This window comes from Epinephelus fuscoguttatus, linkage group LG15 (assembly GCF_011397635.1).
Source record: "Epinephelus fuscoguttatus linkage group LG15, E.fuscoguttatus.final_Chr_v1".
NCBI classification, from domain to species: Eukaryota; Metazoa; Chordata; class Actinopteri; order Perciformes; family Serranidae; genus Epinephelus; species Epinephelus fuscoguttatus.
In genome coordinates this window covers 1,263,877-1,287,867 of record NC_064766.1, presented here as the reverse complement: position 1 = coordinate 1,287,867, position 23,991 = coordinate 1,263,877, and the positions used below count along the sequence as shown (strand labels likewise).

Genomic DNA, 23,991 nt, shown 5'->3' with positions numbered 1-23,991 from the left:
ACTAAGATGGAGCGATCGGCAGCTCATTTTGAGGGCTGTAGCCGAAAAGGGGAAAAAACTGGCAGAGAAGGGAGAGAAGCTGGCATGGAAGGATAAACCCTTCCGTGTGTTTCAAGATCTGATAATCACCACTTGAAATCCAACAAAGACGCGCTGAGTATGCCGATATTACGAGGAAGCTGCGCGGAGCTGGGCTCCGCTATGGCCTCCTATTCCCAGCGAGACTCATCGTCACTGTGGCTGGACAAAAACATATCTACAACAATCCTGATGAACTGAGGTATGAAAATAACGCACTAAAAGTTAAATAGCTGCCTTCATTGTTTTTTTTTTCTCTCATTTTTATAGAGGGCATAAACCCATAAGTTTAAATAGTGCGGCAATACGCCGAAATCTGGCTGTGAGTTGCTTGAATGACTTAACGCCTGCTGACATTGGTTCATGGATAGATTTCTCTTGTTTTTTGTTTTGTTTTTTGCCCAATGTCACTGCTGTATGTTGTGTTATATGTTGTTTGGGAATCATGTACTGTATGTAATTGAATATGTGAAAGATGGGTCTGCCTATTAAGATTATATATATATATATATATATATATATTTCAAATAAAGTTAAACAATATAAAATACTCTCACATTTAAAAACCCTGACATATAGCTATGATACAAGAAACTCATTTGACTGAAAATGAATCTACAAAATTAAAACAGAGATGGGTGGACCAAGTCTTTTCAGCTTACGGGAGTAGTTCCTCAAGAGGTGTCAGCATTCTAATTGCAAAAACATCCACTTTCAAAGCATTGAAAATAATTTCGGACAAGGAGGGGAGATACATAATAGTATCGGGACTTCTTTGTAATCAGAAAATTGTGCTTGTTAATGTCTACAGTCCTAACACTGGACAAACTAAGTTTTTGACCAAGTTGAATATATTACTCTGTAGTTTTTTAAATATTCCAATAGTAATCGGTGGAGATTTTAATTTAGCAGCTGTACCTAATGTTGACTGGTCTAAACAGCCCTTACCAAACGATGGTGTGCTTGCAACAGCTTTTGAGGAATTTCAGACAAACATAGGTGCAACAGACATTTGGAGGTGCTGTAATGGGGATGCATAAGAATATACTTTCTACTCAAAGGTCCATAACTCATATTCAAGGATTGATTACTTATTATTAACTGGACAGATGTCTAAGAATGTTGTTAACTCTGAAATCCATAATATCAGACCATGCCCCTGTCTCTGTTAGTTTTTACCCTTCCTTTGAAATAAATAAAACAAAACAGTGGAGATTAAATAACTCACTCCTCAGAGATGAAACATTTATCTCTTTAATAAAAGCCAGAATAGAGGAATATTTCACCGTAAATATTAATTCAGTATCCTCAATACAGATAGTATGGGAGGCATTTAAAGCCACATGTAGAGGGTGGATAATAACCCTAACCCTAACCCTCGATCTGCAAAAAACAGGGAGAAGAATAAAAAGAAAAAATCATTGAGGGAAGAACTGAATAAGCTTGAAAAGAGACATATGAGGGAACCAGACAATCATAAATTAAAGGATGCTGTATTAATTTGCAGAGCTCAGATGCAAGAAATGATACATGAAGAAACTGCATTCGCATTGTTAAAACTTAAAAGGAAAAACTTTGAGTCAAGTGACAAAGCAGGTAGAATGTTGGCAATGAGGCTAAAACAACAGGTTAAACATTTAATTTCAAGTATGCATGATTGTGATGGGCAGCTTGTACAAGAAACAAACCAAATTAATAACGGTTTTATAACGTATTATATGAAATTGTATGAAACGGAGAATCATTATAATTTTAACAAAGCACAAAATTTCTTTAGTAATATATGTCTGCCCTCAGTTAAAGAGACAGACAAAAAAAGATCTTGAGGAGAATATTACAGAGGCAGAAATAAATCAGGCAATAAAATGCCTGTCGAATGGTAAGAGTCCTGGAGCAGATGGATTTAGTATTGAGTTTTATAAATGCTTCCAGCACGTATTGACTCCTTTTCTTACAATCTTATATAATGATATTACAAAGTTGAATCTATGCCTGTTAGCATGCGTACAGCTGTAATCACAACAGTACCAAAATCTGGAAAAGATTATTCGCAAATGAGCAACTATAGACCGCTTAGTCTACTTAACAACGACTATAAGCTCTTTGCAAAAATACTTACAATGCGTCTTGAAAGTGTGGTTCCTTCACTTGTCCATTTTGACCAAGTAAGTTTTGTTAAGGGCAGATCTGCTGCAAATAATATAAGACGACTATTTCATATTATGAACAAAGCCGCTTCATTTCAGCATCCAGCGATCATGTTATCATTGGATGCTGAAAAAGCATTTGATCGGCTTAAATGGCCATATTTGTTATATATTCTAGAAAAATATGGCTTTTGCCCTGTGTGTATGCAGTGGATCCGAGCACTTTACCATAAACCTCTTGCCTGCGTTAAAACAAATGGAATTGTGTCTTCACCCTTTGAGATATCTAGGTCAACTAGACAAGGATGCCCAGTCTCACCGATAATTTTTATTCTGGCGCTGGAACCCCTAGCATGTGCTATCAGAGCCAATCAACAAATAAGAGGCATAAATATATTTGGATATGATTTTAAATTAAATATTTATGCAGATGATATATTGTTGACGCTCTCCAAACCAGATGTATCAATGCCACACTTATTTAAGATCATAAAAGAGTTTGGTAATCTATTGGGCTACAAAGTAAATTGGAATAAGAGCGAAGCAGCCCCGCTCAACTGCCTGACTTTTTTCAACACACCATGCTGCAACCCAGATAGTATGGAGGAGAGAGGGACTGAAATACTTAGGGATTAATATTATCTCCCCAGTTGAGAAGATATTTGAATTAAATGGTCCAAAACTGATAAAAACTACTAGGGAAGAATTTACTAGATGGGGTACACTCCCATTATCTCTGTGGGGTAGAGCGGAGATCATTAAAATGAATGTTTTCCCCAGAATATCCTTTTTGTTATCCTCAGTCCCCCTTAAATTACCTGAATATTGGCTTAAAGAAATCAAGAAACTGTTTATAATGTTTCTTTGGGGGAATAAAAAAAACAAGAATTAGCTTAAATAAACTCACAATGCATAGAAATAAGGGGGAGTTGGGGATACCTGATATATATGATTATTAAGTTGCATTTAATGCCAAATACTCCATGCTCTGGGCTTACCACGAACAATGTGAGGTCGGCAGTTGGCTGTGGCTGGAACAGGAAATTGTTAATGAGCGTAAAAACGATATATCCCTTTCGTCTCTGTGGTATTGTACAAAGATTAAGACAAAATTAAGGATCTCATTGTTAGCTTCTCATGTGAAATATCAAAGAAAATTCAAAAGAAATGTGCAATTATTGGCTTAGTGTTGCCTTCATTATGGGAGAACCCTCTGCTCACTGCTGGAGGAAAAATCCTTTGTAACAAAAGATGGGAAAATCATAATATTAAAAACCTGGGTCAAATTGTAAAATAATAAAGTTTTAATGAACTCAAAACAACATTTGGTTTCAATGATATGTGCTTTCTGCAGTACCTACAGCTGAAATCAATTCTGCAAAAATATATATCTGAAGGGATTTCACTGGCTTCAGATGTAGATAAAGATAACAAAATGAAAGAAATTATATTAAATAGAGGCACAGTATCTAAACTATATAGGCTTATTCACCCCTCTTCCTGTGATGCCATGGATAAAATCAAATCACAATGGGAACAGGATCTAGGAAAAAACCTAACAGAGCAGTGGGGCATCATAATGCGACACACAAATTATTAATCAAAATGTGTTAGATATAAACTTATACAACTGAAGATATTACACGGAATATATACAACACCACAGAAACTGCATAAAATGAATCCAGATATATCTGATCTATGCTGGCATGGTTGTGGAGAGAGAGGGTCTTTAATGCACATGTTATGGCAATGTCCAAAGATAAATCAATTTTGGGTAGAAGTAAAAAATGTTTTATGTACAATATTAAATGAGGATGTATGTACTGTATTTGCCCAGATGTGTGCTTGCTGGGTGTAAAAACTGAAGGAATGAAATCTGCAGTAACACATCATCAGTAACACTGGCCTTCCTCTGTGTGAGAAGGACTATTTTGATGAATTGGAAAGTAAGGAAACCAAACTGTTTATTTTTTTATTTATTTTATTTAGCCTTTATTTATCCAGGAAATGTCCCATTGAGATACAAGATCTCTTCTTCCAGGGAGTCCTGGCCAAGACAGCACACATAAGTTCCATACATAAAACAATAGGACAACACACATAAGTTCCATACATAAAACAATAAAACATACATATACAATGAAAACATGAAATATAAAAAATCAACAGTAAAGGGCAATCTTAAGTGAACATTAATTAAAACAACTACACGTTTCCTGAAGGGCTGATTTTAAAATACCTTTAAACACATTTACAGTAGGGAGGAACTGTAGGTTAATTTTATCTTGCAACTCATTCCATAATGAGGGGGCATAGAAAGAAAATGAGGTTTTACCAAGATCCGACTGCATCCGGGGAACATTTAAAAACATCCCATTTGCTGCTCGTCTAGTGTTGTAGGTATTCGTATAAAAAGACAGAAGTCTGGAGATATAAGATGGTAATTTACCAACTAAAAGTAAAAGTCAACATGTGTGCTTTTCTCCTCTGGTATAGGGAGGGCCATCCTAAAGATTCATATAAGGTGCAGTGGTGTGTGCGTGAGCCTGCACTCGTTACAAAACGGATTGCTGCATGATAAACAGAGTCCAGCTTTTTAAGCAGGGAAGATGCTGCATGCATATATATCACATCTCCATAATCCAAAACAGATAACAACAAGCTTTGCACAAGTTTCTTTCTGGCTTCGAATGGGAAACATTTTTTTAAACGAAAGAAAAAACCCAGTTTCGGCCTAAGCTTCTTCAGCAATTTGTCAATATGTACATTAAAAGACATCTTGTCATCAAGCCATATACCTAAATATTTATAAGAAGTAATTCGTTCAAGACATGTACCGTCCAATGTCGAGATCGCAGGAACAACTACATTGGAACGAGATAGAGTGAAGGTCATAAATTTGGTCTTCTTTGAGTTTAGAACCAATTTTAACTTCAGCAGGGACTGCTGTAGTGTTTGAAAGGCATCCTGCAGGAACTCTAAGGCTTGGTTTAAAGAAGGTGCCATTGTGTAAATAATTGTGTCATCTGCATATAAGTGAAAATGTGCTGGACTTATTCCATTACCTAAATCATTAATAAAAATTGAAAATAAGATAGGTGCCAAAATAGAACCTTGAGGGACACCTTTATTTACATTAAGAAGGGCTGAGGTGTAGTTTTCTACTGAGACACACTGAGTTCTTTCAGATAGGTAGTTTTTAAACCAGTTCAGAGCCCTTTCACTAAGGCCTACACAGCGAAGTCTCTGCAGTAGTAGTTCATGATCCATAGAGTCAAATGCTTTGGACAAATCAATAAACAATGCTGCACAGTGTTTCTTACTGTCTAGACATCTGATAATATCATCTGTGACTAGCATGGCTGCTGTTGTAGTACTATGGCCTGATCTAAAACAGGACTGAGACTCATTGAGAATATTTCTAATGGTTAAAAACGTCTTCAGTTGCTCATTTATAAGCGATTCAAGAACTTTGGCCATGACCGACAGTCTGGAAATAGGGCGGTAATTATTTAGGTCAGAAGGGTCTCCGCCCTTTAACAAAGGGAGGACCAAAGCCGATTTCCATGAGCTGGGTATTTCATTGGAGTAGAGACTGAGATTAAAAATGGAGGCAATAGGCTCTGCAATAACACCTGCAGCAGTTTTAAAGAAAAAAGGCTCTATCTTGTCTGGACCTGAAGATTTTTTTTACATCTAGGCTCATGAGTGCTTTCTTAACTTGAGAGGCCAAAATGGGGGCAAAGGTGAACTGTTGATCAGGGTCACAAGGAACAGGGTCAAACCCTCCTCCATACCCCCAGCTTTACTAGAGTCAAAAATTGAGCCAGCAGAAATAAAATGATTATTAAAGCTGTTTATAATGTCTATTTTACCCTTGATTTCGGTTTGATTCACCTGTAGAAAATCAGGGAGGCTATTTGATGTGATAGAACCAGAGTATGATTTCACTAGTTACCAAAACTTAGCAGGGTTATTCAAGTTTTCAATTATTGTGTTAAGATAATAATCACATTTAGCATTTTTGATTAATTTAGTGCATTTATTTCATAATGTTCTATAAAGGGTCCAATCTGAAGGAATATTCGATTTCTTTGCTTTTGCCCAAGCAGCATTTCTTTGCCGGATAAGGGTGGAGACAGAATCATTAAACCAAGGGTTATCTTTACCACTTATCCTATATTTTCTAAAAGGAGCGTGCTTGTCACATAAAGCCAGGAAGGTGGATTTGAAATAATCCCATGCTAAAACAACATCTGTCATTTGTGAGACAATGTACAGATCACTGTTAAACACATCATGTAAAAAAGCTTGCTCATCGAAATGTTTGAACTGCCTTTTATAAATAAAATGTGTTTTACCCTTAGGGACCTTACAGTTTCTAACACAGACAACTGCACAATGATCACTGACATCATTACAGAGAGTTCCAACTGCAGAGAATTTGTGGGGTGCATTCGTTAAAATAACATCTATCAGAGTGGACTTATTCAGGTCTTTTTGATTTAACCGGGTTGGTGAATTGACTATCTGCTCCAAACAAAGAGAGTCACGAGTGTCTTTAAAAGAATTTGACACGTCCGACAGTTCCAGTTCCAGTTCAGGTCTCCGAGTAAAACCATCTCAGACTTAGTCCAGGTGTGGAGAAGGTCAGAGAGTAGAGACGTGGCTTCACTTGAGGCTGCCGGCGGCCGGCGGCCGATAACATCCAACCACAGTGATATCAGAACCGTTTGGAAGAGATAATTTAATCACAGAGAGTTCAAAGCACTTAGGTTTTGTTATGGACAGGATGCAAGTGCTATTTAAATTGTTTTTTACATAAACTGTGACCCCTCCTCCTTTTCCCGCACAGTCTGTTCTAAAAACATTATATCCTTCTATATTAATCATGTCATTTGTGATTGACTCCTTAAGCCATGTCTCAGTAAGAACGACGATATCAGAGTCAGTCGAGTCAGCCCATATTCTAATAAGATCCATTTTACTGTGTTTGACCATGCTACGTACATTAAGGTGAAATGTACAAAATTAATTTGATAGAAATGGGAAGATCACACCACAGGCAAGCTGCAGTATATGAAAAGGTATTTTTCCCGAACTTAGTTTTAAATTTCAAGGCCGTGGAACAGTGGACCAGCTCTTTACCCTTGCTAGGCTGCTAGAGGGGTTATGGGAGTTTGCCCATCCACTCTATGTGTGTTTTGTGGACTTGGAGAAGGCTTACAACCATGTCTCTTGTGGGGGATACTGCAGGACTACGGGATACCTGGCTCGCTGCTACGAGACATCCAGTCCCTATACGACCAAAGTGAGAGTTGCATCCACATACTCATCGTAAAGTCAAATACGTTCTTGGTGGGTGTTGGCCTCCACCAGGATTGTCCTGTTTGTGATATTCATGGACAGGATCTTGAGGCGCAGCCGGCAGGATGAAGGGGTTTGGGGACCTCAGAATCGCATCTCTGTATTTTGCAGATGATTGTTCTGTTGGCTTCATCACATCCTGACTTCCAGCATGCACTTGGGCCATTTACAAACGAGTGTGAAGCGGTCAGCACCTCCAAATCTGAGGTGGTTTTCTGCCAAAAACTGGTGGATTGACCCCTCCCAGTTGGGAGAGAGTTAGTTGGAGTATCTATCTTCATGAGTGAAGATAGAATGGGGCGTGAGATGGATCGGTGGTTTGGCGTGGCTTCTGCAGTGATGCAGGCTTTGTGCCGGGCCGTCATGGTGAAGAGAGAGCTGAGCCAGAAAGTGAAATTTTCGATTTACTGCTCCATCTGCATCCCAACCATCACCTATGGTCATGAGCTCTGGGTAGTGACCGAAAGAATGAGATCACAGATACAAGCGGCTGAAATGAGTTTTCTCCATGGGATGGCTGGGCTCAGCCCTAGAAATAGGGTAAGGAACTCGTACATGCGGAGGGAGCTCAGGAGTAAACTCGCTGCTCCTTCACTTTGAAAGGGGTCAGTTGGGTGGGAGTCAGTTGGGGTGCTCCTGAACGCTTGCTGTTGGAGGTGTTCTGGGCACGTCCCACTGGTAGGAGGCCCCAAAGCAGACCCAGAACACAGCCTAACTGCAATTTTAAACAAATTTCTCTTGAGAATGAGACCCTGTGTCTCAATGAGATTACCTGTTTAAATAACGGTTGAATAAAATAACTACAGTGAAACAAACATTCATTCATTTATTCATTGTCTGTGGCCACTTATCCTTTTCAGGGTCACTGAGTACCAACCATTCACCCTCACATTCACACCTACAGCCAAAGTAAAGTCACCAATTACCCTAACCTATGTGTCTTTGGACTGTGGGAGGAAGCCGGAGTACCTGGAGAAAACCCATGGTGACAACATGCAAACTCCACACAGAGAGGCCGCAGCCAGCTGTAACAAACAAATTCTGTAACTTGTTTAAAACCACAATCAACCATCTGTTTTTTGTTTTAACATTTACTCAGGAACAAAAATCAGCCTTCAAACCTAAAACAACTAAAGTTTTGACATTTATTGTTAACAATTTTGGCCATACTGCCCAGCTCCACTACATACTGCTTAAACTTGGATGTATTTGATTACAAAAGTGACCTTTTTGTCCCATGTCATCTTCACAGTTTTAAAGCAAGTTATAGGCGATACCAGTCAGACCAAGGGTAAAATTGAAAAACAGTAGCATCATGCATGCAAAGGAGGCAACAAAGGGACACTCTCAGAGAGGAGCTGAGGCAACAGGCATTCTGCAAACAGAGACATCAGTACTTCAGAGCTGTCATCTTCAGCAGTATCAATTAAATATGACATGGCACCCTGCATCATCGGTTTATTGTTTTGTTATAGTATACTGCTCTAATTTTCAACATGGTTTAATGTGCTAGGAATGTCACACTTTTTTTTGAATTAATTTTAATTTTAATTTTGTATGCTTTCTTAATCCCCAAGGGGAAATTCAATCTTTTGACTCTGTTGTCATATACATATACACACACATGCAGAAACAGAACCTATAATGTCAGATGTCAGAGTGAAGGGGCTGCCCATGACAGGCACCCCTGAGCGGTTGGGGGGATTGGTGTCTTGTTCAAGGGCACCTCGGCAGTGCCCATGAATGTCTCTATCACTTTTAATCACACTGACTTTGAAACACACTAAGTTTTGTAAACTGTTGGAAAGAGGAGCTTTCTCATAATATCAGTATTGTTTTTGCACTCAACATATTAAGCAAAATACATTACATAATAACTGTCACCAAGCCATGCTTTAAAGAGACAGAGATAGACAGAGAAAAGGAGAGAGAGAGAGAAAAAGAGAGAATGTGTGTGTGTGTCTGTGTGTGTGTGTGTGTGTGTGTGTGTGTGTGTGTGTGCGCGCGCGCGCATTTATATATAAACATATAGATATAAGGGGATGTACTTCCTCTTAAATTGTGACAAATATATTACAGTATTATCTGGGTGAAATACCAAGAAATATGATTTGTTAATCCCAAAATCCCAAACTTTTTTGTGCCTATAAAAGGCCGTATACTGCCCTCCCTAAAACATCAGTCCTTCATCAACATACACACACTCACACACACACTAAGATACCTATACACATTTTATATGATTCTATTTACTATATTTTATCTACGTTGTGTTATTGCAAATCTAACTGTTATTGTGTCCAAATATTTGCAAAGTTTGTATTTTGGTGCTTCGGCAAATTTGTTGTTAAATATCATGCTAATAAAGCCTCAGAACTGAGAAGAGCAGAGAGAGGAGAAAGAGTGAGAACAAAGTGAGAAAACAGAAGTGGAGAGTAGATGTGTGGGCTAAAGGGAGATAGAGAGAATTAAGTAGGCGCATTCTTGGCAAGATTGTGTGTGCGTGTGTGTGTGTGTGCCTGCATGTACGTCAGAACCAGTGCTTGTCTAAATAAGGCCAAGGAGGACAACCTATCAACAGCTGACCACCACCAACCCCCACCCACCAAAACTGCAACACACACACACACACACACACACACACACACACACACACACACACACACAGTCAGTAGTGTGCTTTTTCTAGTTTTGTCCTTGGTCAGTGTGGAAGAACGATCTGAAATCTGACCTTTCCACTGGTGCTTCCCTGGTTTGGTTTCAGTTGTGACTCTAGGTTTATTTTGATTCTTAATTGACTTCACTAAATATTGTATAAATAGTACCATGGGTAATAATGAAACATCATTTTAGATGATTGAGTGAGTGTAGATAAGTTGTAGATAAGCAGTTTATTTGAACAGTTTGGTGGAATGCATCCCAGTTTGCATAGAGACTGCAAACTGGGATGCTTGGATTTGGTAAAATACCTCCTGCCCAATGAAATTGGTCTGTGTTCAGAGAATACAGAATCCACAGATAGCTTAAAGGGGAACTAATATTTTTTCAACCTGGGCCCTATTTTCCGGTCTACTTGTGTCTAAATGAGTGATAGGATGTTCAGTATTTGACATTTCTCCAGTACAAAGCTAGGGCTGACCTGCCTGCAGCCCGTGAGCGCATGCTATATTAAATAATAGGGCACTCAGACAGCATCAAACGTCAAAATATGTCCATTAAAAGTGCTTTTTTTCCCACACAGATAGTTTCGGATTGTTAGTGTAATTATCAGACAACATAACGAAAAGGAGAAATGAATGTCTATGTTTACCTTTAGCTGGATTCGGACATCTTTCTCTGCCTGTTGCAATTTTAGTATATGTGCTACCGAAGTAACACTGCTCCCTCTCCTCATCCACTCTGCAGTTTCAATGAGCTCTGCATCATCTGCATGTACGTCCATGTACTCCTACATGTCAAATATTGAATATCCTGTCACTCATTTAGACAAAAGTAGATCGGAAAATAGGGCCCAGGTTGACAAAAAACAATAGTTCCCCTTTAAGGCCATAGCTGAAACAGTTCCCTGAGGAACACCAAGTGTGTGTCTCAAATGACAAAAATCCTTGATTTAAATGCTGTACCTTAAAACTTGTGTTCGTAATGAAACTACTATTTGCTGTGGGAACATTAATTATTGTGGCAGCAAGAACTGATTTAATACTGTTTGTGAAAGTTGAAAATCAAGGAGAAAGTGAAGAGGGAAGTAGAGACAGCTAGCCCAAAATGCCACACAGCTCTTGGATCACGCTAATTTGTCTTTCCATCCAGTTTAAATGTGCCGAGCCAGAGATGTAAGAACTCTGGAGTAGGGCCATAAGTGTGCCTGACTGCCTCCAAGTGGGTAGTGATAATGTCTCAACGACTACATTGAACCCCCCAACCCCCCACCTGAAATAAGCTGTGTGTGTCGCAAGACTCAACTCAAATCTGTGTGTACAGGAGACCAGAGAGAAAGGTGTCATTAAAAGTCTCTGCATGTGCAGCTCTCAGTACTTTTATAGCCTCTGTGTGTGTTTTGGAGTTTAGTTTCTCTCCTGCATCCTGTTTTTATGTTAAATATCTCTTTTATTTTTGTTTCATGTTTGCTTTCAGCTGTTGTTGTTGCTGTTTTTTTTCTAGCTTGAATGGCCATTGTGTGGGTTAGCCTATTTTGTACATGTACAACAACAAATTTTTGATCACAAAAAGGTTAATAATCTCTTTCAATTTCAAAACTTTCTCTTTAGACTCTACCATATTGACCATATGTAGCAAAATTAACACTATGTCTATCTGTGTTTTTTCACAGGACTGCCCATGCCCGGGCCAAAGCAGAGGCTGCAGACCAGGCTGCACAGTCAGCCAGTCAGGATTCAGATATTGCCAGAGCTGTGGCCAGAGAGCTTTCCCCCAGCTTCCATCAGCCAGGTACTGTAATAGCAGCAACAGTGCGACATTACACAGCAGAGTAGCAAAGTATAAGGTGAATTAAATTTGAAAGACGTTAACAATCTTTTATTTTGTAATTAATGTGACAAAAAGCAGTGTAATTCTGCTTTAATCAGTAGGATTTGAACCATGTTAGTGCAGAGTCTTTAAGGCCAATTATATGTACCAGTCTCTGGAGCAGAATTTGATGGTCAGTTGTGTCAAATGCGGCACTAAGATCTAATAAAACAAGTACAGAGAAAAGTTCTTTGTCTGAAGCAATCAGAAGGTCATTTGTAATTTTTACTAGTGCTGTCTCTGTGCTATGATGCACTCTAAATCCTGACTGAAATTCCTCAAATAAATTATTGTCGTGGAGAAAGTCACACAGCTGATTTGCAACTACTTTTTCAAGGATCTTTGAAAGAGAGGGAAGATTAGATATGGGTCTATAGTGGGCTAACACTTCTGGCTCCAGGGTGGGCTTTTTTGAAGAGGTTTAATTGCAGCTACCTTAAAAGACTGTGGTACATAGCCTGTTACATATTGATCATGTCTAATATAGAAGTGTTAACTAAAGATAAAACTCCTTTAAGTAGCCTAGTTGGGATGGGGTCAAAGAGACACGTTGATGATTTAGATAAAGAAATCATTGAGGTCAGTTTTTGAAGGGTATCACAGAAGCATCGGAAATGAACAAACACGCTTACCACAGTACGTCAGGAGTCAGGAGTCCCATGCATTATGACTACTTAAACACATCTCAACAATCAACTGTAGTCAGGACTGATAGTATGCTTTAATAGCCCATGCAGTATCAAAAGTTGTTATTTGTGATACAACCCCTATTCCAATAAAGTTGGGATGCTGTGTAAAATATAAATAAAAACAGAATACAATGATTTAAAAATCCTCTCGACTTATATTCAATTGAATACAATAAACAGACAAGTTAATTAATCTTTAAACTGATGAACATTATTGTTTTTTTTGTAAATATACACACATTCTGAATTTAATGTCTGCAACATGCAACATGTTATAATAAAGTTGAGACAGGCGCATGTTTACTGCTGTGTGACATTACCTTTTCTTTCAACAACACTTGCACCCGCAGTTTGCTCCGTCTTAACGTCCTATTCACAAAGGATATTGCGCTAATGATATACCAGGGCAAACACGCCCACAAAGTTTGGCAGCTGAGTGCAGTTTGCCCCTGACTGCAATTAGCCACATGGCAAAGTATAAATGTTGGCTTTGCGCCAAGAACACCGTGGCAGAACAATGGCAGACTGTTTGGCAAAGTACTGAATACTGTAAACCCTCATGTAGTGATGTCTGCTGGTGAATCAGTCTAACAGTGTTGGATGGGTTGAGGCTGTGGATGTGACCAAGTTTGACCACTTTATCACTATTCCCTCTCACTTGTAGCTGTTTTTTCATTATCTTTTGAATCTAATATGAATTATGGAACCGTTTTTGTTCATGTTTGTTTCCCCCGTTTCGTAAAATAAATTATTGAAAGTTGCTTTTGAAGTGCGTGACAGAAGTGCATTTTGAGAACGACCGCAGACTGTCACCTGTTCAATGCATCAGTATCTTCGGATGCCATTAAAGTAATAATGATTATAATAATAATGTCAAAATATTATTTACAGACTGATTTAACAGACGATCACTGAGAGGCTTCCACAGAGGACCGCCCAGTTTGCGCCAGCTTTCTAAAGACGTTATTTACTTCACTCAAACTGCGTGTGGCTATTAGCGCTGGTGTCAGTGAATTAGACGTTGTTTATCAATGAGGCTCATTTGCATAGAAAGGGGCAATTTTTGCGCCAAATATATGCATATTACCTCATTTAAATACGTGCAAATAACACCGGAGCACCGAGACGCAATCTGCTTGGCAGTGCAGTTAGTGGAGCATTTCACCCTCTCTCGCGTGCGTTGTGAATTGGACAGTATCTGTTTGCTCCATTTTTACCGGTTTAGCGGCTGCAAAAGCCACGCAATCCTTTTGTGAATTTGGCCGTCAGTGTTTTAGAAATGAGGACATTAATTGCTGAACTTTAAAAAGTGAAATTCTTTCCCATTCTTGCCTGATACACGACTTCAATTGTTCAACAATCTGGGGTCTCCATTGTCATATTTTATGCTTTATAATGATAAATGGACCTACATTTGTGTAGTGCCTTTCTAGTCATCCGACCACCTAAAGTGCTTTTTACACTACAAGCCCCATTCACATTCATACACTGGTGGCCGAGGCTACCATACAAGGTGCCACCTGCCACTCAATTTATAACACTCACACACCGATGGAAGCATCACTGGGAGCAATTTGGCTTAGTATCATGCTCAAGGATACTTAGACATGCAGACTGGAGGAGCTGGGGATCAAACCACTGATCTTCCGATTGGTGGACAACCTGCTCTACCTCTGAGCCACAGCCGCCCAATGTGCCACACATGCAGGCAGGCCAATCTAGTACCTGCAGTCTTTACAAGAAGCCACACTGCACGTAATGCATAAGCCACGTAATGCATGCAGAATGTGTCTTGTTGGAATAAGCAGGAACGTCCCTGAAAAACACATCATCTGGATGGCAGCATATGTTGCTCTAACACCTGTATGTACCTTTCAGCATTCATGGTGCCTTCACATATGTGCAAGTTAGCCATGATGGCATGAGCACTAACACACCTTCAGTCCAGCACAGAAGCTGGTTTTGAACTTTGAGCTGGCAAAAAGTAAGAAAAAGACATACATTTGTCAAGCTATATTTTCACTATGGAAAAACAGCAATGAGTTGGGGTGTTCGAACAAACCACCAACCAACTGTACACAGCCACTGCAATGGTGACACCTATTACATCCCCTCGTCATACACACACACACACACACACAAGCAAGCAAGCAAGCAAAACTTTATTTATATAGCACATTTCATTCCAGGTGGAAGCACAATGTGCTTCACAGAGCAAAAAACAATCAAATAGTTATGGCCATCAAGTAATCAGTAAAACTAGTTTAAAACAATATAAAATTGTAAAAGATAAAACCTAAGAGTAAGAATAAAATAATATTTGAGAGCAGAAATGGACCGCTAAAAGATAAAAAAAAGATAAAATCATTAAATAAATAATAACAACATAATAATTAAATAATTAAAACCAATAACCAAAACCAATAAGTAAAACCAGTCGGCCAGACTACTGAAAGGCATAGCTAAAAAGGAAAGTTTTGAGTTTAGTTTTAAAAGATGTTGGAGCAAACTTAACATGATTGGGTAAGCTGTTCCATGGGCTTGGAGCGCAAGACCTAAAAGCAGCCTCACCAATTTTCATGGAGACCCGGGGAATAGCCAGACGGCCGTTCCAGATGACCTGAGGGATCGACCTCGTTCATAGCTCACAAGCATGTCAGACACATATTGAGGTGCTAGCCCAAGTAGGGCCTTAATAACCAGTATTAAAATTTTAAATTTAATTCTAAAATTTACTGGGAGCCAGTGTAATGACCTCAACACAGGTGTTATGTGGTCGTATTTTCTTTTTCTCGTTAAAACTCTAGCAGCTGTATTGTGGAGTAGCTGCAGTCGATCAAGATGCTTTTTAGGTATTCCGTCATCCTGGGATATAAAGCTCCTAATCTTATTAATATTTCTTAAATGATAAAAAACAGTTTTGAAAATGCTGCTAATGTGGCTCTGGAAGGTGAGGTCAGAATCAATGATGACGCCAAGGTTTCTGACCTGTGTAACATTTTCCAGAGCCAATTCTGACAATTTAAAAGATACTTCCTGTCTGTGTGCTTTCGGCCCGATAACAATGATATCCGTTTTATCATTGTTTAATTGTAGAAAATTACACGACATCCAGCTATTTATATTATTGATACGGTCTGCAAGCATGTCTATAGGGCTCAGGTTACTGGGGAACAGGGAAATATACAGCTGTGTGTCATCAGCATTATTATGATAGCAAACATTGTGTTTCGTGATAATCTGACCCAGGGGCAACATGTACAGATTAAAGAATAACGGGCCTAAAATTGACCCCTGGGAGACACCATATGAGATTAAAAAAAATTCGGAGCTAAAATTCCCAAGAGAAACACTAAAATCACGTCCTCTAAGGTAAGATAAAAACCAGTCCTGTGCTGACCCAGATAGGCCAACTCACCTCTCAAGCCTCTCCATTAAGATATCATGATCAATCATGTCAAATGTTGAGGTTAGATCCAATAAAACTAAAATGGAAGCTCTACCATTATCACTATACAGTATATTCTTCAATCATTACCTCTGACCAAGGCTGTTTCTGTGCTGTGGTTGGGGCGAAAACCAGATTGGTAGAGATCCTGAATTTTGTTGGCTGCGAGGTGGTAGCTCAACTGCTTGTGAACAACTTTTTTGATAATTTTGCTTAAGAACGGCAGGTATGAGATTGGTCTATAGTTATTAATAATGGTGGGATCTAAAGTGGGTTTCTTCAAAAGTGGTTTAACTATTGATGACTTCAGTGACCTGGGGAAAGTACCAGATTGTAAGGAAGTGTTTACAGTAGTTAAAATATCATTAGATAAACATTTAAAAACACTTTTAAAAAAGGAGGTGGGAATGGGATAGAGGGAAGAAGTGGAACAGTCTGTGAAGACTGTGAACCACTTTCCCAAGATCATCAGTACTGACTGATGTAAAAGTTGTTAAAATAGACTTGAAGTAAGAAGGAGGCTGGGTAAGAGGAGCAGCAGTAGTTGTTGGAATTCTTGACCTAATAGTCATTATTTTGTTGTCGAAGGAGGCTGCAAACTCCTCACACTCATCTGTGGAGATAAAATCACCTGGAATTGAAGTTCTGGAATTATTTAAAAGTTTATTTATAGTGGAAAAGAGAACCCTTGAGTTGTGTGTATTATTATCCATAATATTTAAAAAAAAATGTACTTGCCTTGCTCCTTTAATTTTTGAATTATAATTAAATTATACATTTTTGTAAATGTTAAAATGCTCCGGAAGCTGGGTTTTATGCCATTTACTTGCCCTTCTGTAGTCCCTTTTCTTCCTCCTTATCAGTTCATCTCCTAACCAGGGACTTTTACTTTCATCAGACAACACTTTGATTTTTACAGGAGCAATATTATCTAAAACCAGTTTAGTGCCTTGATTAAAAGCTACTACCATGTCATCACAGGATGACATATCAGACTTTACAGCACTACAGAAATAGGTGGCAAAGATATCAGCTGAATTTGTCGGGAAGCACCGTTTCTGGACAGTCATGGCAGAGTGTACCTGAACAGGATCAAAATTAATTTAAAAAAAGATACAGTAGTGGTCAGATAAAGCAACATCAAGTGCTGATACAGAAAAGACATTGACTCCTTTAGACATAATTAGATCTAAGGTATGGCCCCGGTTATGAGTGTGTCCATTTACCTGCTGAGAGAGACCAAAAGCTTCCAGCAGGTTGTTAAGCTCTCTGGCATAGTAATCATCAGTGTTATCTATATGGATATTGAAATCACCAGAGATTAAAATAGAATCAAAATTTAAAGAAGTTTGAGATAACAAGTCATTAAATTCATCAATAAAAGTACTGATTGTTTTTGGCGGTCGATATATTATAATTAATAAAACAGGAGTTGTGCATTTCAGTGTCAGTGCAAGATATTGAAAAGACATGTACTCTCCAAAAGTGAGCTGCCTGCATAAGAACAAATCAGAGAAAAGTGCTGCTACACCTCCACCTCTCCTATCAGACCTAAAAACATTTAAAAAGTTAAAATTAGGCAGTGAAGCTTCTGTTAGTGTAAAGTTACCGCTAGAATCCAGCCAAGTTTCAGTCAAAAGAAACATGTCTAGCTTATGATCTGTAATTAGGTCACTAACCAATGCAGCCTTTTCTGTTAAAGAGCTCACATTTAATAAAGCCAGTTTTAACGTAGTGTCATTCAGCTCAGTAGCTGAAGTTGCAGACTGTGAGAGAGAAGTATTAATCTGAATCAAATTGTGATAGTTGGCAGACCTTTGTGTAGTTTTCCTAACATAAGATTGCCTATTTTCAATAACTTGAATAGGCATGATGGGATGAGATATGGTTTCAGTCCTTGGATCACTGCGGTGTGGGATATTACTGTCGCTACCTGTCCTCCCGACACATCATAATGATTGCGAATGGAGGACAATGTTTTTTGGTGAGCAGTCTGGTGCCTTTGCGGTTAGGATGTACAGGTCCTTGCGGGTCCAGAAATAATCAAAATGGTTAATAAACCCAACTCCAGTGGCAATACAAAAGTTCAAAAGCCACTTGTGAGTACCAAAGAGACGGCTGAACTCCTCACAACTTCAGCTCAGAGAAGGAATTGGGCCTGAAAGAATACAGAGCTTTCCAAGGCTCTCAGTGGTATCAGCTAGTGTCTCATAATCATGTTGAAGTTTAATTGACTACTTATGTTGAATATCATTATAGGCAACATGAGCAATAATAGTATGGGCTGTTGGGTGGATGTCAGTAAGAAGGGGGATGAGCTTAACCACGTCGAGAATTTTGGCACCAGGCCAGCAATACGTGACCCATTAGGAATTTCCACAAATCTGACGATGGAGTCCCTAACTACAAGAAACTCTGGTTCCCCAGTATCACAGACTTCACTGTAGATAGTGTAGACAATGTTGGGCGGAGCACCATCGAGGCTGGGAATAGTAATTGTGACGTCATTCCCAGTAGTGACCACAGGTGCATCCACTACAGGCATGGCAGTCTGCAAGCCACAGACCAGAGCAGTAGCAGTGCAGTTGGCATCAGGGGATGCTTCTGTGGCTTGACCAGAAAGGCGAGGGTGCTTACCAGCTGGGGATGGCGAGCGAGAACAGGTAGAGCTCGTAGCAGGTGCTGAGCGTTTCCTAGCCAATAGCGGTGTGGCTGTCCTCCGGTCACTCACGGTGGTAGCACGGCTGCCTGGAGCTGGGCTATCAGTGAGCTCTGCTAGTGGTGCAAAGAAGTTTGAGAGAGGGAGGTAATCCTTGTCAGTCCTTGGATCAAAGAGAGGGAGAGACATTGCTCTCTTACCCTTCACAATATCGGACCAGCGGTTGTTCGGAGACTCATCCAAGTGAGCAGACTCCACAGAGCACGGTGCACTGTGACAAGGAAGCTCCAGAGCGGCTAGTCGGACATTAAGCTGCGTTTGCTGCTGGAGAAGCTCATTTATCAGTTCCTCAAAGGATTTATCCTTTGAGGAACAGCTTTTAAACTGTGATTTAATGCTGGAGTTCTCGGCCAAAAATGCCATGGGTCAATGGTAGGCAGCACCAGCTGTATTCCTGTTCTTTTAACTGTATTTCTGTGGTTGAAGCTGTGGTGATGGCCACCGTTAGTTGGTGAGACACGCACACGGGCGCGCACGCGCACGCACGCACGCACGCATACACACACACACACGCTTGTGTGTGTTCTGTCCAGCACCAGGAACAGGAACAGGAAGCGGCAAATCACTTAGACAGTAAACATGACTGTCTCAGTTCTCTTGGACTGTGGAAAGGAGGATAAACTGATGAAGATGTTAAGCGAGCAAGAGTGCCTCTCTGAGGTGTCATTCTACAACAGAGTGGAGAAGGACTGACAGTGGACAGAAATTGAGTCCTTCAAAGAAGTTTGAGTCCCCAACATTTAAAGGTAAAAACGAGGCAATATAAAACAGTCAATATTGTTTTCAGTGGCTGAAGACATGTATTCAAGTATCCATATTGGCACTACTCCATAAGTCATTATCCACCCTGTCACACCAATGTTTTTCCGCACCTAAGTACTGTACTGTTCCTTTAAGTAACATCACTGAGAGGAAAACATAATTTAAGAGTCTGATGAAGACAAATTCAGATGCTGGTTAGTTTCAATTTTTTTAGTTTATTTTACTTTCAAACCCCTGTCAAGTATAACATGTTAACCCCATCATGCAAAAACCATGCATTGTAAATAATTTCACTGTAAAATAACAGTAGAGAGCTGCAGAACAGATGTCAGCAATATACAGTAATTTTACAGTATTTATACTGTTTAACATTTACAGTCTACTATGGTTAAAAATAAATGCAACATATTTCTGTGATTATTTGGATTTACAGTAACATTTTGTTTAGGATTCTACTATAAATTTACTGATACTACAATAACTTTATTTAGCGGTTTAAAGATTATCTAAAATATCAGTCTTCAATGCAATTAACATTAGAACGTTATTATTCTGTGGGCTACAGACATCTGCTTAAAATATGCATTTCTAGTAATATTATGCATAATAAGCAATAAAAACTGAGAACAGATCGAAATTAAATACATTTATTTAAAGGGCAGTGTCAACATGAATACTACTGCTGCCCTGTTGGACGACCCAGAGGAATGAGCCTATGAGATTTTGAGAAGCAAACAAAAACAGCCTACCAGTTTCTGCTTTGAACTATGGCAGTAAAGTAAAATGATTAAATTCAGCTTGTCAGAGACTTCCCCGAAAGCTTACCAAACATCACAACACCTTGGATTAGAGCCTCATCAATACTCGATTGTTTGGGCCTATGTCAATATGAGGAAGTAAAAAGTTCCAGTGTCAATATATCAATATATATTTACGAGAATGTTGTTCCTCACATGCAGACCATTATATTAATGTTACAAAAATGAATTGAAAAAAAAAAACTGAGCTAACCTAGCTATTCAAATTCCCATCTCACTGATAAAGGAGATATAAAAATCAGCTAGACAGCCTGTTTAGTATCGGCTTAATATCAACCATTCTTGGCAATATGAACAAGATTCTGGCAGAGAAAATAAAACTTTAATTATCATCTACTTTGTAGATGCAAGACCTGATCGATGTTGATGAAGCAGGACTTGCTGAGGTGTAGCACATGTCCTCTAAATTAAGCGTCCCCCTCTGGAAAAACTGCTTTCCAAATGATAGTGTCTGAGGTCCCTTCAGGAGTTGATGGCAAATTATTACCATCTGTTTTTCTAAAAGAAAACTGAATGTGAAACAAAAAGCACCAGCCTGATGTTAGAATTACAAGAGTAACGTTTGATCAAACTTCTGACTTCACTCCAAATTTCCCATGCGACACCCAGTTTACTGTAGTGTCCTGTCATTTAAAACAGCAGCATACTGTTTAGGGCCTCTGTCCTGTTGCTTCCAGCGGAGCAGCCCACAATGCACTGCCAACTACAGTACCAAACCATTTGAAACAATAACAGTATTTTAGTGTTGGAGATTGTCTGTAAATTAGCAATTGCTTACACTGTGGGAAGACACATTTTTGATAAAATTTTCAATATGTATCTTTATAAAACATGCTTTTTTAGCGGCATGCTAAGTGTGGTTTAGCTTTGACCACAGAGAATTTCCATACTGCTTTGAATCTTTCCACCCTGTCACATTCCACTCCTTTCACAAGTTGTTATCTGGATATAATGGATAAAAAGTGCACCGAGATTGTTTGTGTTACGTTCCACCTCTTTCAAATTTTCTTCCAATTCCGACTGTTTAGCCTCTTTCTTTCTTTTTCAAGCACATGTAAATGAGATAATGCGCCCCTAATGTATGCTTTAGCACATTCCCATAGTATTAGAGGTGATGTTTCGGCCAAGTTATCGGTATCTAGATATTTCTTAAGCTTTGCTGTAATGAACAAGGAAAATTCTTTATTGTTCAAGAGAGATGCATTAAGTCTCCATTGTTTATATCCCACTTAAGTGCAATGGGTACATGGTCAGAAATAGTAATAGGCAGTATCTCAGTGTCCACTATTCTATGTAACTCCCTCAAGAGTGAAAAAATAATCAGTCCTTGAGTAAGATTTGCATCTGCTTGAGATGCTTGATGCTTCTTGGAAACATACTCCTCCATGTATCCACAAGCCCTGATTCTGTGGATAAATATTTAAGCATTCTACTCAGTTTTGATAAAGGGGCTTTAGAGGCGGGTTGGTGATCTGTTAGCTGTGACATTTCACAATTAATATCTCCTCCCATCATCAGCAGCCCAGTGCTAAACTGTAGTATTATATTAAACACTGTTCTGATGAAGCTAGGCTCATCTTCATTAGGTGAATATACAGTACGTTTATTAGGGACATTTCTGTACCATCAATTAATCCATTCACTAAAATATATCTCCTCTCTTTATCTTTATATGTGGAGGTTTGTGTGAAATTAACCTGTCTGTGTTTAAGTATGGCTACTCCCTTTTTCCTCCCTGATCGATGTGAAGAGTAATACACTTTATCTGCCCATGACTTCCTTAACTTTTCATGTTCTAGCTCAGGTAAATGGGTTTCCTGTAGAAATGCCATCTAACAGTTGGCCCGTTTCAGCTGGTATAGAATTTTCTTTCTCTTGACAGAACTATGAAGACCTTTAACATCAAAGCTTATGATTTTTAATGTTCCCGTTACTGTTTAAATGCAATATATGCTTTAATCCTCTGATATTAGAAGCCAGATGGGAGGGCTGGGAAGTAGAAATGAACAGAATAAGTAAATGTACTTTTACAGTTGTACCAGAATATTTCAGATTCAACATAAACAATAGGAGTCCAGATAAAACAAAAAACAGATAACTTTGTTGTTCCTACATTTTTCACAGGATCCCCGGGGAACAGAGGGCTCAGAACTAAGAACACAAACCAGCTAGTAACACTACAACTAACCAACATAGGTGAAGAAGAGAGTGGGACCTAAACCCTTGCCACTAAAAGCGAGTAGCAAAGTGCACAGTTTATGATAGAATTTGACTGTCCTTGGGGTAAGCCAAGGTGAAGAAGAAGAGAAAAAAAAGCACATACACAACAAAAAAGAGAGAGGATAAAAGCATTTAGGCTCCTGCAGGACCTAATGTAACACTGAACCAGATTCAGCACAAGTGTCATACATTAATTGGCAATTATAAGAATAAAGATAATACAAAATTCCAACACTGAGGTATTAAAGGTGGCATCGAAGGCATTTCAAATATATTCAAGTATGTATAAAGGAAAATATACCCTTTCACTTATGTTTAAGGCAAGTGGTGGAAATGTGAACAGGTAAAGTGAACACCAGAATACTGAATAGCCTATTTATGCACGAGTAGAGTCTCTCACTATAATGTTCAGTTCTTACTGTTCTCATGAGTGAGGATACACTCAGTCTTCAGGCTCTTCGTCGTTGAATAACGACGAAGACAAAGAATTACTTGATCCCCAAAAAGCCATCAAGTATATACGGGAGACAGTCATCCCATCCCATCCCATCTGCCTGTCAATCGGCTGACCGTAACGGAATACGGACAACTTACCTAACGTTACCTACCGGATCTCTCAAACAAGCCTCCACGGTGGTGCTAGGCTACTGCCTCAGAACCTTCTTCGGTGCTCTGTGCGTTAGCTTGGACACTTACCGGTGTTGAAGGACTTCCACTGCAGGATCCATCGCCGTAACCTGGTCGAAGGTTAACCCGGCAGGCTTCCACCTGTGCCGGTGCAGTTACGTCGGCCCTCTGCTCTGGCTGGGACTGCTGCCTTTTCTCCAAGCCAACCCGGCTCCCATCTGACGGACGTCTTCCATCGCCGCTCAGTTGAGGGTGGAGATCCGGGCAGGTTTTTCCACCTGTCTCGGTGCGGTTAGCCCCTGGCTGGCTAGGACCGCTGCCTTCAAACTGAGCATGCTAGTTAGCCGGCTAGTAGCTGGCTAACGCCGGCTCCCTGAGCTGGACGGCTACATTGGTTTCCTGGTCTCCAACCTGATGGGCCCGTGCGGGTTGGTCTCTCCAGCTGCCACTGTGTTGATGATCCTATTCCACCTTCTGCCTCTTCGCCTGTTGCAGCCACCGTCCACATCCAGCGGTGCTTGCTTCCTCGCGGCCTCGACCATGGCGCTTCGCTACACATCCATGCAGCTCCGCCAGCTAGCTCCCC

The 23,991-nt window shown here is 39.6% G+C and overlaps 1 protein-coding gene across 3 annotated transcripts in view; it reads left to right on the top strand.

Moving 5' to 3' along the window:
- LOC125902800 (junctophilin-1-like) overlaps window positions 1–23,991 on the top strand; it is a 160,532-nt gene that overhangs the window by 101,303 nt on the left and 35,238 nt on the right. For all 3 annotated transcript variants that reach the window (XM_049599413.1, XM_049599412.1, XM_049599414.1), the window contains exon 3: window positions 11,926–12,044. In XM_049599413.1, coding sequence (XP_049455370.1) covers window positions 11,926–12,044 — 119 coding nt within the window. The remainder of the gene's footprint in view (window positions 1–11,925; window positions 12,045–23,991) is intronic.